The 14,531-nt window shown below is 38.4% G+C and overlaps 1 protein-coding gene across 2 annotated transcripts; it reads right to left on the bottom strand.

Annotated features, from left to right (window-relative positions):
* Positions 1–377: 377 nt before the first annotated feature.
* On the bottom strand, positions 378–7,530 carry LOC133428802 (myelin-associated glycoprotein). 2 transcript variants are annotated; one of them, XM_061716583.1, is made up of 10 exons: positions 7,481–7,530; positions 3,061–3,135; positions 2,582–2,980; positions 2,193–2,489; positions 1,972–2,071; positions 1,784–1,819; positions 1,661–1,693; positions 960–1,013; positions 825–852; positions 378–734 (listed from the first exon to the last, which is right to left on the bottom strand). In XM_061716583.1, exons 2-10 carry the CDS (start codon positions 3,113–3,115, stop codon positions 672–674), a joined length of 1,065 nt encoding a protein of 354 aa, XP_061572567.1. In that variant the 5' UTR covers positions 3,116–3,135; positions 7,481–7,530; the 3' UTR covers positions 378–671. The 2 variants fall into 2 exon arrangements, with proteins under 2 accessions (XP_061572567.1, XP_061572565.1); XM_061716581.1 differs by lacking the exons at positions 378–734; positions 825–852; positions 960–1,013 and adding an exon at positions 1,270–1,545.
* Between the last annotated feature and the right edge of the window lie 7,001 nt (positions 7,531–14,531).

Below are 14,531 nucleotides of genomic sequence, written 5' to 3'. Positions count from 1 at the left end.
AGAAACGGATGAAGGGAGCATATGAGTGAGTCCTACAAGATCCTGCGTTTGTTTTGGTTAAAAGTGAAGAAATGTAACGCTAGTGTCTTCGGTAGCTTGCCTGATCCTGCTTTAGATTGTTAGCTTGCTAATGGCAGTGATAAGAGTACGTGTGTTACTTTTTATTTCAGTTCAATTAGTTTGTTTGAATGTGGTTTATACATACATTTAACTTACACACAATAAAGATAATAATTTAATGATTAAGCTTGAAGAAAGGAGTGAGTGCATCAGTAAGTATGTACCTTTCTGGAAGGTCATGCTTACTCTACATTTATAGTAATACATTTTAGTAATACACAAGTGTTTTTATGTTGAAACAAATCTCCATTTCTTCGTCATTTATTTATTGTTCCCAGCCACAATACACAGTATACATGATTTTATTCAATATCATTTTACATATTGTATGAGATACCAGAGTAGATATAAAAACACTGTACAGGGGTCATGATTATGAGCGTTAATATGATCCATAATAGGTGAGCTGGCATTGTTTTCACCCACTGATTTGTTAGTGGAGCCACACTGAGCCATAGCAAAGTCATCTGATTACAAGGAATAATTGCGAGCGTGAATAATATAAATGTTTTTGCTTTTATAAAGTTTTCATACTGGAAAGATGTCCTTTTTTAGATGTTTCCATAGACATTGAGGTCTGCCGTGTTAATGTAGTCATCACCATCACCAAGGTCCTGAGAGAGATGAAACTCAGTGTCAAAGATAAGACCATAAGATCAGGATACTGAATGTGAATTCCATTTAAATCAGGAAATTAATCGTACCTGTTCATAATTGTAGGATTTTGGATGACTAAATCCCATTAACATCAACAGCAATAACAAAAAGAAAAACAACTTTATCAGACTTTGTTTCACAAATAATCAGCTAGACTGGTGCATTTTGAATTAAGTAAATACCTTTTAGGGGATGGGAAACGAGGCTTGGAGGTTTTGGAATTGACATTATTAAGACTGTGGATCAAAATGAATGAAAGTACAGTTTTGAAAACAACTGTGATCTATTTATTTAAAAAATATTTAAATATTTATCATATTTACCTATGACCATAATCCATGTTCCCTTTGGGTTGTCTGTCATAAAGAAAAATAAGGTATGACTGTGGGAAAGTTTGTGTACAATCATATAACTCCATACAACCAGTTTGTAGAAAACTTGAAAACAATTAAAAAAAGAAACAAATGAAACTTCTCATAAATGTTCCCGGTGCTACCAAAAAAGCCCTTTCTGTTTTATCTCGAAAACCTATTCTAAGTAGGTCTTAGGCACAAAAAAGAAAAACAGGAACCATGCAACTTGTTTAAGACACTCTAATGAAGAGAGTTTATCTGAAAAAAACATAATGGAAACAATGAGGCTGGGAAATTGCTAAAGGAAAGTAATGAATTAGTCACTAAAGTTAAATAGAATTTTGCGAATAAAAACTCTTAAAATGTCTCCTGCCTTTCCTCCGATCGAGATGGTCCCGGGCGATCGTGACGAAACCTGAAGATTTCACAGATAAAAAAGTAGGGTTTAGTGTTACCAAGAAAATCTGTGAAACTACCAAATTCAAAGAGTATGGAAGTAAAACAAAAAAAAAAAAGCCTTTTATTTTTACCTGCGAGACAATCTGGACATCCGGTTCCACATGCTAAATGTTGCAGAAAAAATTGATTATGAAAATGACATAAAAGAGAGAAATTATAGGCTGCTAACTTTATCTGCTCTAAAACATTTTTACCTGCCATCCTGTCTTTGAAGCTCAGAAATACGCGTCCTTGAGCAGAATACAAAACATTATTAAAAATAAAGATGTGGAAAATTTTTATTTTTGGTTGAAGTTGTCACTCATTTGATCTTCATTTATTTTTCATTTATTTTCTTCTTTTTTTTGGCTTTTCGTTAAAATCTACACCCTTTATTACTTACTTGTATTTTTTCACCATCAAGATGCAGAAGAGTCCAAAAACAATGGCGGTACCAACTACTGCTGCAACTGGAATGATGATGTGATTATAGTTTTCTGTGCCTGCAAATACAATAATATCTTTTTTTATCTTTTTTACGCTACACACATGCAGAAGCTCCAGGCCCATGTAATATGTCTTCAAAACAGAATGATTAAGCAAATAACACCCAAAAAATCTTACGTTTGACATATAGGGTGAGGCTTTTAGAAGATATCGCCCCTCCGTTGAACGTAGCTGTGCAGGTGAGTTCAGTGTAATCGTCCTTCTCAACAGGAATGAACGTGAGAATAGACTCTGTCTTCCATCGGCCAAGATTTTGAGATTCATGTTTCACAGCTATCTCATCTGCAGTTCCCAGCGTCCATGAGAGTGTAGGAGGATGTAAGGGACATGTATGGTGGACTGAGCAGGTGACCGTGTAAGGTTTTCCCTGAACGGCAGACTTCAACTGAGTAAGTTGAGGTTCTGGAGATGTATCTATTAATGAAAAACAAATATCAGTTACAAAGCAAATACATTTAATAGTAACGTGCCTTGGTGTTTGAAATCAAGAAAATTTTGTGACATACAGAGCATTTTAAATTCAACACATTGGTCAGCAAAGGAGAACTTCTCAGGAGTGGGTTCGTTCCTATCTGTCCGCACATATTCAAGCCGAAAGCAGAAAGGGCCGTTGTCATGATCTTTAATTGGAGTTATTTCCAACGTGCAGTTGTTTTCACCCAGATTTCCCTTCAGGTCTGTTCGATCCTTAAAGCTCTCCAAGATCTTGGTTTTATCTTCATGATAGATGATTTCATTTCGTTTGTCAGAAAGATGCCAGATGCCTCTGAGTCTGGAGTGTGGGAGGTGTCCTGCAGGATGGGTGAATGTACAGGGAATCACAATGCAGGAGGAAACCAGGGCGTCAAGGCTGCTGGGAATACTGGCCCCCCACTCACCATCACCGAACACAGTACTGCAAACAGCTGAAAGAGACATGATGGAGGTGAAAAGAAAGGATTTTTACCTAAGAAAAGCACGTCTAAAGAAATATCTAAATACTAACCTGCCAAAAGCAGAAAGAATATTGTGTTTTCTTTCACTTTATCCATCGTCCTCATGTGTTGTTGGTGTTGTAACCCTGAAATTATTTACATCAGGTTAAAAGACATAAATAAAATGTTAACCGCATCATTCGAATCATAACACATAACATGAGACCTCACTTTGTTCAACCAGCGGCATCTTCAAATGCAGAGATCATTAATTTACAGTAGAAAGTAAAGTTCAGCATTCATCTGGAGCTATAACTGGGGTGAAAGTCATCAGAAGCTACTTTAACTTTAAGTTGCTCCTGAGTCTTCCAACAATGACAATTAATTTTGTGCAAATCCATTGTTCAGGACTGCAAGAAATATCTGGGGATTCCACAGGAATACCCCATGGCATAGTAAAGTGGCCACAAGCCGCTGATATCAAAACAAGGAAACGTCTCATGGTGCATGGATGATTTAATCAAAAGTCCAACAGCATGAGACTCTACACGAAGAAGAAATTGGGAAGCCGCAGATTAGTGAGCGTCAAAGCTACCATCCAGGGTGAAACAAGAAAAGATTCAGGAATACCTCAAGAAGATGGTCCCTAAGGACAAGATGCTAAGTGAATTTCTCACACGCCAAAAATCCAGTTTTTGAAAAAAAAACAAAAAAAGTGGAGGAACATCATGGAAGGACAAGCCAATGCACAGTGTGCACCATCAGCAGAGTGAAGATGTGGCTGACATGGCGAAATCTTACTGGTGGCTGGAAAAGGCGTTGAGCACAAGACCGATAGAGGCCAGGGTCTACCATACCAGACAAGAACCCGGGTTCAGATTGTGTAAAGATGCCCTGGCCCTGCCCCTTCTCAACCTTTCCCCCGACCCTGCACCCCAACCTGGGAATTGCTGATTGGGCCGGAGCTTCGGGAGCTGCGTGCTGGCCTGCGGTCCCCACCCCTGGTCATCCCGTTGCTGCTACCACCTGCCTGCTGTGCTGTTGACGTCCCCGACCCCCAATCTGGCCCTCGGCAGGAGGGTCCCCCCTTATGAGCCTGGTCCTGCTCAAGGTTTCTTCCCGCCTAAAGGGGAGTTTTTCCTTGCCACTGTTTGGCTTAAGGTTTTTCTCCCACTAGGGGAGTTTTTACCTGCCATTGTTTATGTAATAACTGCTCGGGGGTCATGTTCTGGGTCTCTGGAAAGCATCTAGAGACAACTTTTGTTGTATTAGACGCTATATAAATAAAATTGAATTGAATTGAAAATTGATTTAAAGAAACAGTCCAGCACATAACAGCAAGATGCGAGATGCTGGCAGTAAAACATGCATGGAACCATGCAACCTGACAGCGGTTATAGTCTACAGAAACATCAGCGCTGACTATGGGTTGAAAGTCCGAACTGGTGATGGCTAACCAAACTCCAGAAGAGAGCGGTGGTGATTTACGTGGCAGGTCTGTTAATGACACAGCCCTGTCTATGAGGGGGTGTTGAAGCAGGGAAACATCTAAAATTTCGATCGATCTATCCATCTATCCATCTATCCATCCATCCATCCATATGTGAAATTTATGTAGACAACATTCTGCTCCCTTTCGTTACGTAACCAAAATGCAAACCACGCCCACAACTATAAAACTGTGTAACTGCACGCAAGCGTCTGACTATCGCCTCGAACTGCGTGACATCGGACGCTCTTTGTCCATCTCCCTCCAGCCAGCTGCCACTTTGAGGTTTTTGTAGTGAAATGAGGAGGTATCATAGAGATAACTTCTCATTTCAACTAACTGGATAAGTATTCGGATCCCTCATCCGTGACCGTTTCCTACAGCGCTTTCATCCGGCTTTCAACACGAGCGACAGGAAGAAAATAGAAGCAGGGCGTCCGACAAATGTTCAGCTCAAAACACCGGGCCGCGTCCCGCTGCCCAGCGCTGCGGCCAGTTAGGACAGTCCAATAGAAAATAAAGCAATGGAATTGATTTTGTCGCTGACGATCACTCGCATCGCATGCATAACACGGTGTAAAGGCTGATTTATGGTTCAGCGTTACACCAACGCAGAGCCTACGGCGTAGGGTCTGCGTCGATTTAACGCAGAACATAATTCAGGCTTAACTCCGCCGGCCGGAGCTTCCGCCATTTTTTCGTAGCAGTGTATCGCGTCATTGAGGAAGCCAATCAACACAGTGCCTCATTATCATAGCCTCCCCGCCCACTCAGAATCCCTCGTAGAGGAGGTTATAAACGGTAAAGATAACAGCTCAGAGGCTGAATTTCTAATTTATATAGAAAAAACAATCAAAATCTTGTTTTTAAGACATTCAAGGCCTGTTTAAAATAGACCATAATAGGTCCCCTTTTAATTTGAATAGATAAATTAGAACAGATGATTTAATCACACCAGCATCAAAATCCCTGTTACTTTATGACATATTACAGCCAAAGTATGAAAAAGTGATGATTAAATTATGAATTAAAAATACATAATAATATAATAATATAAATAAAAACAGCTGGCCACTCATTGCCCTCATCATTATAATGAGTATTTTTAACATTTTCTCCCTATTAGCTGCCCCTAACGTAAATTATCTCAATGCATTTTAACCCCTAAGGACACATAGTGATACAGGTGCCGCTCCATGTTGTTTGTGTTATGCACCCATATTTTTTCTTTAGGTAGAATGAAGATGTTTCACTAAAATCAAAATAAATAATGAATGACTGGAATGTCTTTACAAGGAGTATTGTAACAAACACCATGTGTGCCTATCAGATTCTTTCTTTCATAAGTCTAAAAGAAAAAATTGTAAGCATCAAATTCCAAAATGTTAACACTGATCACTGCTTCAACAAAACAGTCTGCCATGCCTCATGTTAAAATTATGAAAAGTGTTGTGCTCTGAGGAGTCATTGGTATTTGCAGATAATTCAATTGATTATCTTTGACTTGTACTGAGTGCTCATTGGTCAAACCACACCCATCTGATATTGGCATTGTTTTGGTTTTTAAAAGTAATTTCCATGAATCAAAGCATGTCCCCTTTTAAATGAAGCATTGTGTAAAAAGCTAATTGTTGTGCAATATCATATTTCAAAAGAACAATGCACACACTGATTTCTGCTGTAATTGGGTTTTAAGTCATGTTCTGTAACTAATCATTTCCCTCCTCTTTCTGTGCATTGTGTCTCAGTCATGTCATGGTCACGTCCATCATAGCTTGTAAAAAATGTGTTCACATTAGAACATTCTGAAAGGAGTAGTATTTGTATTTGGAGCATTCATTCTTGGCCAGTCATATCACACAAGCCTGAGAAAGAATTATGACAGAGGCCATCTCAGACAGGAAGGAGTGAATCAGTGACTTATACTTTCAAGTTCTGAAGAACAGTTACGTTCTTTAATATGATTTAAAACATTTCAACTGCAGCACAGCAGTGCCACACTCCAGTCTTCAGTTTTTGCTGCTTTGTTTACTGCAGGTTTGCATGTTCTCCCTGTGTTTGCGTGGGTTCCCTCCGGGTACTCCGGCTTCCTCCCATAGTCCAAAAGCATGCATGCTAGATTAATTGATGATTCCAAATTCCCTGTAGGTGTGAGTGTGAGTATGCCTGGTTGTCTGTCTCTATATGTGTCCCTGCAATAGACTGCTGAACTGTTCAGGGTGAACCCCTGCCTCTCGCCTGTAATGAGCTGGGATAGACTCTAGTCTAGCAGACCCCCGTGACCCTGCAAAGCATAAAACAGGTATGGAAAATGGATGAATGAATGTTTAACACAGCAGTAAGTGAAAGTGTAGTGTTTTTTCTTTAACTTTCTAATACTTAATTTATTTATCAATGTGCATAACACTTCAGATTGTAATGGATATGTTAAAACCCCAGGTCTGAAGGAAAAGTTTCCTTCTGTGAAAAAAGCTTCTGGGAATAAAAGTTAGTACATTTGGTCAAAATGTGGCTTTAGATACAAATTCAAAACCTCGAAACCCAGAAGACTATAGCGTTTTCGGCTTCTTTAAAACTACAATACAACATGTATTTTCAAGCCTCTGTTTTAAGTGTATATTTAATCTGCTGATCTTTATACAGCACATGAAATACTACATGATTTTTTTCATCGTAGCCTACTGTACGCACTGACATTTCTTAACTATTTATAAACCCTCTGCTCTTCATTTATATTTATTCTGAGATTTTAACTTTCACTTTAAAATTCAAGTGTAATTTTATTTAAAACACAAATTTCAAAGCTGAATATCCATAAATACTAAACCACCGTTGTCCTGTGCCCAAAAGCAAAATAGAAACTTTCAAAATAAAATATTTACAGAAACCATGGCTGCAGCATGTTTAAGTTGCATTTCGTTAGCCTCATATCATAATTGTTGTATTTGAATGCCTTAGAATTAGGCAATATGCTATGAGCCTAACGATTTCCAGAATCTTACCTCCTGAAACTGCTGATATGAGCTGCTGTATGTCTCGTCTTTATGAGAACCTCCTTGGAAATGGTTTCATTTGTGAAAGATCTTTGTTAATCAAAGTGAAAATGGGAAAGAGGAAGTAGTTAATGATGCATAAAACTGGGAGTGGTCTCCTCTGTAAACACTTTGCATGCAAATTTACTATTTTCAAATGCATGAGCTTTTTAGGAAATAAAAAATAATAATTGCGTGCAATTATAGCACCTCAGAAGTTGCTTAAATGCATTTTTTTAAACTGTTATATCAAAGTAATATTAAATTGGCGGGCCCATGTCGCCGTTTCAGGTTGAGCCCGGCCATTCAAAAGTTATTGCAGAAAATCGGAACTATCAGATGACCAATCAGAAGAACCACCAATGAAAGTGAAGGAGTCAAAACCGAGTCAGATGACACCACCAACGACTCTCTATGGCAGGGGGGTCGAACTCATTTTCACCGAGGGCCACATCAGCATAATGGTGTCCTCAAAGGGCCTGGTGTAACTTACAAATGTAACTAAATGTAATTGAATGTAATGTGAAATAAATGTAACTACTCCTTAATGTTAAATAACTCATTATTTATTATAACTTATTCAAGTGACAATTACAGTTGCATAGAAAACATATGTTTGCTTGTTGCTCTAACATAAATCTTTTTAGATTCTGTCAGCTTATGAAAACCCACATAACTCCATTAATAAAGTATCAAACTGTCCAAGTGAATAAAGAAAATAATAACAAAACTGAGCTGCAAAGAACATGTATGACATGTAACATTTTGCAAAAAATGGCTGAACACAGCCTCAACTAATGGTTTGATAACAATTTGGGTTTTTCGGTTAGTTTTTGATGAGGAGATGCTGCCTGTCCTTGAACACACCAAGTGGATTCTCTCTCTACTCTCGATTGATCATGTTCTGAAAATGATAAACACAAAACAAAATGCAAGCACAATCATTATATTGCACACAGTTTAACTGTTCTTCTTCTTGGTTGAATTACATTTTATTATATTTTAATTACTTTAAAAAAAAAATGCGTACCTGTGTGTTTTCGGACCGATGTCTGACACCATTTTCCCGTTACCAGTGTGTCAATGTCTGGTTTTAGGTCCTGTGCTGAGGCAATGCGTAGCACAGCATGGAGGTTTTCATCCGTGAGGCGTGATCTGTGCTTGTTTTTGTTCAGATTCATTATAGAAAAAAAAACTGTTAGCACAGATAGGTGCTCCCAAACATAGACAGACCACGGGCAGCATGAAGTCGCAGCTGTGGCATCAAACGGTAAAAGTCCTGGATTGCAGCATCCTGGAACTTTGCTCTCTGCCCACTGTCGCTTTGAAGCTCAATTAGCTCCATCTGAAGGTGTTGGTGTGCAGTGCAGACATCGGTTGTGAAAGGATTGGAAAAGATGGCAAAGCCAGACTGTTGTACAGAGAAGCGCCGATCAAACTCCGTCTTTAACCAGCTCAGTTTGGTAGCCAACTGAGCACATGAAAAAGTATTGGGAAATGAGGCTGACATGCTCTGACAAACAGGAAAGTGGACAAGATTGCCCTGTTTCACTTGCCACATCCATAAATCCAATTTACGCTGAAAAGCTGTGATCGTGTCGGACATCTGCGTGATTGTCACGGGTGTGGTTTGTTGAGGACCCAAACGCAGGAGAGCAGGAGTTCACAAAAACAGGGTTTATTTAACAAAACCAAAAACGCTGCAGAGCAGGATCACCAGGGCAGAATAAAAACAGGAATCCAAGAAACTACGGGAGAACATGGAGGGAGCAAACAGTACGGACCGACCTGGAGCAGGGAAAGACAAGACCAGATATATATATATATATATATATATATATATATATATATATATATATATATATATATATATATATATATATATATATATATATATATATATATATATATATATATATATATATATATATATTACATTACAGCTTCTTTAAAATCCATCACACAACAAATCCTGAAATCAGAGATAGATTGGTTAATAATATAAAAACTTATAATAATTAATGAGCATGGTGAATTAGGTGGACTTTTTTTTTTCTTTTGACCATTGTCTGATTAATCGGCCATTGATATCCCCTACAATTTGACTTTTGGCATTAAATGTTAAAGAAAAATCCACTACTGGTCAACCTCTGCCTGAAATGTCCACGAGAGCATTGTCCACAAGACCATGACAGCGAGTGGGAAGGAGCTGTGGTCGTGAACAAGGGCAGGAATGTCGGCGAAGGGAGATGGAAGCTCTTGGACTTCTTCACCAGAGGACATGTCTACGGCTGACAGGTCATTGACAGATGTGTCAATCTGGTAGGACTGGGCAGCAGAGGCTGATAGGGACTCCGTGGCATCTTGTGCCGTGACATTTCCTTTGCTGCTTGGTTTAACAACCCCAAACCGGGCCATCAGCCTTCCAAAGATGTACTTGAACTGGTTGGCGTTAGGGTTGTTATTCCAGCCCCCTAACACAAACATGTATGAGTATGTTAAACAGAAAAAAAGAAATTATAAATAGCCAGACCAAATTATCTTTCCACATAAATGAAGTTCTAGGACATTATCACAGTGGTGACAGTGGTGACAAATTAGGCAAACAGATAGAAAAGGACAGACAGATTTGTGACACTTCCACAGTGTTTCCCCTAGGTTTTTTTTCCAAGGGGTGGTGGTCGTCTATCTTGTCTGTCATTTGCCTGATGAAGACCTAGTTGAAACATTGCAAACCTATAATAAAAAGTATGTTTTTTGGAGCTAGTAAACAGTGTGTGGACCTTCCTCTTCTTTTTCTAAATATAATTTATGAACCATAGCAGATGATGGAGTTGAAGAGGAGCTCCAGGTGGTCCTGGCTGAACCTGTAGGCCACGACATATCGCTGTCCTTCATTACTATGATGATCCAGCTAAAACACAACACAAAAAATCAGAGATGCAAACACAACGCGCATTTGCAATAATAAACAATAAAGTTGCCATTTGTGAACATTCAGTGTTGTGATTTCTGTACAGTTAACTTGCATGCAAAATTTGGTGACTTTTGGGGCAAGAAAGAAAGAGTCCTACAGATACAATAGGGCCTTCGCACTGTAAGTGCTCGGGCCCTAATTACATCGAAGTGCACTGCCAACCACCTCCCTCTGGTGGAGAGGAGTTAAAACACCCTCTGGCTCCATCCCGTGGACAAAGGCTGTAACTGCAATTTATTGACAAATAAATTGACAAATGGTAAAAAAAAAAAAAAAAAAAAAAAAGGGGGCAGAAGCACACTTTAACTGGATACAATTAAGCTCTTCTTACAAACACACAAATGATTACGGTAATATCTGAAAAATAAGTAGGGGGGATGGTTGCAACACTTTTTGCATTTCTTTCAGTTTTCCAGAGACTGTTTATCTTTGAGACCCAAAATTCATAAATTTCAAAAAAATTCAAAAAGATAAATAAATCTCACACCTCCCAGCTTCTCATACACACTGCTTCAACAGTTGTAGATCTTACATTTTATGTATAATTTGTACTTAAACAGACAAAGTCAAATGTTGCAACTGACACCATAACAGGGGACGGTTGCATCATTGATTAAAACATTATAAAAAAATCAGTCTTTCACATTATTCTGCAGTATCTTTTTATTCTTTTTTATTATAAAGATAAATAATAATAAACGTATGAAAATAATGTTCAAGTAATACCCATGAAGAAGTAGCCTGAAGACTACAAACCCCCATTAACAATAAAACTTTTTTATTTTATTTTTTTCAAATCAAACAAGAAATTTCTTGTCTTGGTCTTGTCTCGGGTCTCGCCATGTCTTGAACTTGGCTAATTGAGATGCCATTGCACACACCAAGGTGACAGAATCAGTTTTTCCTCTTGTTAATGTACAGTTTTGTAAACTATTTGTATTTTGCATTTGATTTAATGAATGTTTTGGTGCATCTGCATGTGTGTCTGTATTTAATTACTGTATTGTGTTTATAATGGCCTTGTTTGAATAAATATATGGCATCATTGGTTTTTGAATAATATTTGGATATCATTGTGATTAAGCATTAGGTACTGATATAGAGTGTAATTTGGCTACTATAATGCTAAATAATGCCATTTCAAGTTGATAATTGTGTGTATCTTTAATATTAAAAATTGATTAAAACATTTATAAGGAGTTCACACATAAGACATCCACTGTCTGTTTTATTGCGCTGCAGTTGAATACAAGCTCATATGTAAAATAAGCAGCTGAACCCGGGATGGTGCTTATGTTCTACAACTCACACAAGATGACAAAATAACTGGGGTTTTTTTTGGTCTCGGTCTTGAGCTGAACTAGTCTTGGACTTTACAATTGTATCGTTTAAACTGCTTAGGCAGTATGACAAAAACTCTGATCATTAAAAAAAATGCTTTTTTACCTTGAAATCTGGTTTTCGATGAAAGAGAGGTGACACATGTCAGATTTGTCTCTGGACGAGGGAGGAGCTAACTGAGGGTGTGCAGTATTAACATCATAGCTGGATCTCATTCCTGATTGGAGGAATATGCAATGTTGCAACTGCCCCAAGTTGCAACCGTCCCCAGTCTCCCCTACATTTGTAGAATAAACGAACAAAGCAAAATATAATAACAAATAAATAAATAAACAAATAAATACATTTAAGCTTCAGCAATTAGTGATCCTTGGAACAGGAGGACAATAAACTCAGCAAGATGTGGCAGAAATGGCAGGATCAAGGATTGTGTGTCTTCTTTCTCATATCAACGAGCATGCAGATTTAAAATACCTAACATTTGCATGAAACGTCTACATCACCAGGAACTATAATGTTCCAGTTGAGAAGCTCTGTTCCAGTGGTCGTTCCAGTCTCACTTCTTGTGCTCCTCTTAATCATAGTTGCTACTGTGTCTGGAGTGTTCATCCACTGGAAAAGGTGGAGTAAATACATTTCTGTTAAAAATGTGTCAATAAATGCTGGAAAGTGTCAATATGGTGAAGGTGGAGATTTAAGGGTGCTTTCACACCTGTCTCGTTTGGAGCAGTTGTTCAGAAACAGGGAGCGTTTCCCCCTTAAGATCGGTTCGTTTGGTATGTCTGAAAACACAGCAATCGCACTCGGATGCGGGACAAAACAAGCGAGTCGAGATCGCCTAGGAGAGGTGGTCTTGGCCCGATTCCATTCCAGACCTGGAGCGGTTCGTTTGCAGTGAGAACATAATCGACACATCAACCGACAAAACTCACTCATAACTGTTATGTTGTCTTTGTTTTTCCCGGGGTACGGAAGACGAAACTCCTTCCGTGTTCATTTCTGACCAATGAGATGGCATTTGTTAACAGCTTTGAACCGCTACAGACGGTTGCCTTGTGAACACAAACGCCACAAACGAAAAACGAAACAACTGTATCGATTTAGCCCCTGAATCGGAACAAAACAAACGGGCCACAGGTCTGAAAGCACCCTAAAAGTGCCAGAACTGCATACCGGAGCATAATGGCCCACTTAAAGCACTGGTTGGAATGTACGGTAATCAAGAAAACAAAAACAAATTAAAGCTGCAAGCAGCGATGAACGGGCCCTCGCACTCACGGCCACCGCCCCCCATAAGCATATCAGAAATGACACTTACGACTTCCTATGTCAAACCATTCAAAAGTTATAGCAGTAAAAAGGGACAACCAATCAGAAGAAGGGGCGGGGCTAATTAAGGCCAAAGAAGCTCAAGGACTCATTACAGAGCCCCATGACACCACCCACGACTCTATGTCAAAACATTCAAAAGTTATAGCAGGAAATAGGGACAACCAATCAGAAGAAGGGGCGGGGCTAATTTTCACCAATTATGGTCAAGGACTCAATGCCGAGTCCCATGACACCACCCACAACTCTTTATGTCAAACCTTTCAAAAGTTATGGCAGAGAAAGGTTTTCTAGGGGGCGCTGTTGAGCCGTTAGGCCACGCCCATTAATGCAAACCATAAAAATCAAATTTATCGCCAGGCCTGGTGCAAAATTTGATGACTTTTTGGGCCGTTTAGGGGGGCAAAAAAGGACCTCCTTTCGTCAGAAGAAAAGAAAGAAAGAAAGAAAGAAAGAAAGAAAGAAAGAAAGACAGACAGACAGACAGACAGACAGACAGACAGACAGACAGACAGACAGACAGACAGACAGACAGACAGACAGACAGACAGACAGACAGACAGACAGACAGACAGACAGACAGACAGACAGAGAAAATCATGGCGGTACAGATGAGAGGATAGTAGTTAAAATCAGATCACTCAAATGAACGACGATCATACAGTACAGCTGTATCTCATGGTCCAGAATGTATGATATTATATTAATCTATTATACCATATTATATTACATGTTGTTATATCATATTAGCGTACCCAGTAATATAGCATATTGTATTATTATATTGTATGTTGCTTCATTTCATATATTTTTGACTGTATTATATTGTAAAATTATATATCATAGCGATTGCATTATTATATAATTTCATTTATAACACTAAAATACAATTCCTCACACACACACTCCTTCCAAATGTTTCTTTTTTTTGCTCCATTATGACAATTGTATGCTGTCATCCATTATGTTTTTTGTTTTTAAGTTTGTTATGTCTGTTATTCAAATATATTAATACATTCATTAATATGCTATACTGTATTTTGTTTTGTGTATATTGTGTGTGTGTTTGTGTATGTATATATATATATATATATATATATATATATATATATATATATATATATATATATGTGTGTGTGTGTGTGTGTGTGTGTGTGTGTGTGTGTGTGTGTGTGTGTGTGTGTGTATACCTGAATAGCATAACCAGTAGTGTGACTACCTGCAGAACGTAGTTTAGCATGAAAGCCTGCATATTTAACGTACATCAAGCATCCTGTATCGTAGCTACATGTCTGCCGTTTGTAACAAAGAAAACTGCGTGAAAATCGGTTGAAAATTAAGCAAGTTATAGTTATTTTACTTATGCAGACACCT

This window comes from Cololabis saira, chromosome 3 (assembly GCF_033807715.1).
Source record: "Cololabis saira isolate AMF1-May2022 chromosome 3, fColSai1.1, whole genome shotgun sequence".
Lineage (NCBI taxonomy): Eukaryota > Metazoa > Chordata > Actinopteri > Beloniformes > Belonidae > Cololabis > Cololabis saira.
The sequence above is the reverse complement of the archived record's forward strand: the minus strand, read 5'-3'. Positions and strand labels throughout refer to the sequence as shown.

Excerpts from the sequence above, each read along its gene's own strand:
- LOC133428802 (XM_061716583.1), bottom strand. The coding sequence starts at position 3,115 with ATGAGGACGATGGATAAAGTGAAAGAAAACACAATATTCTTTCTGCTT. Across the intron at positions 2,490-2,581 it reads TGTTGAATTTAAAATGCTCT|ATACATCTCCAGAACCTCAA; the intron begins GTATGTCACAAA and ends TTTCATTAATAG. Across the intron at positions 853-959 it reads CGTTTCCCATCCCCTAAAAG|TCATCCAAAATCCTACAATT; the intron begins GTATTTACTTAA and ends AATGGGATTTAG.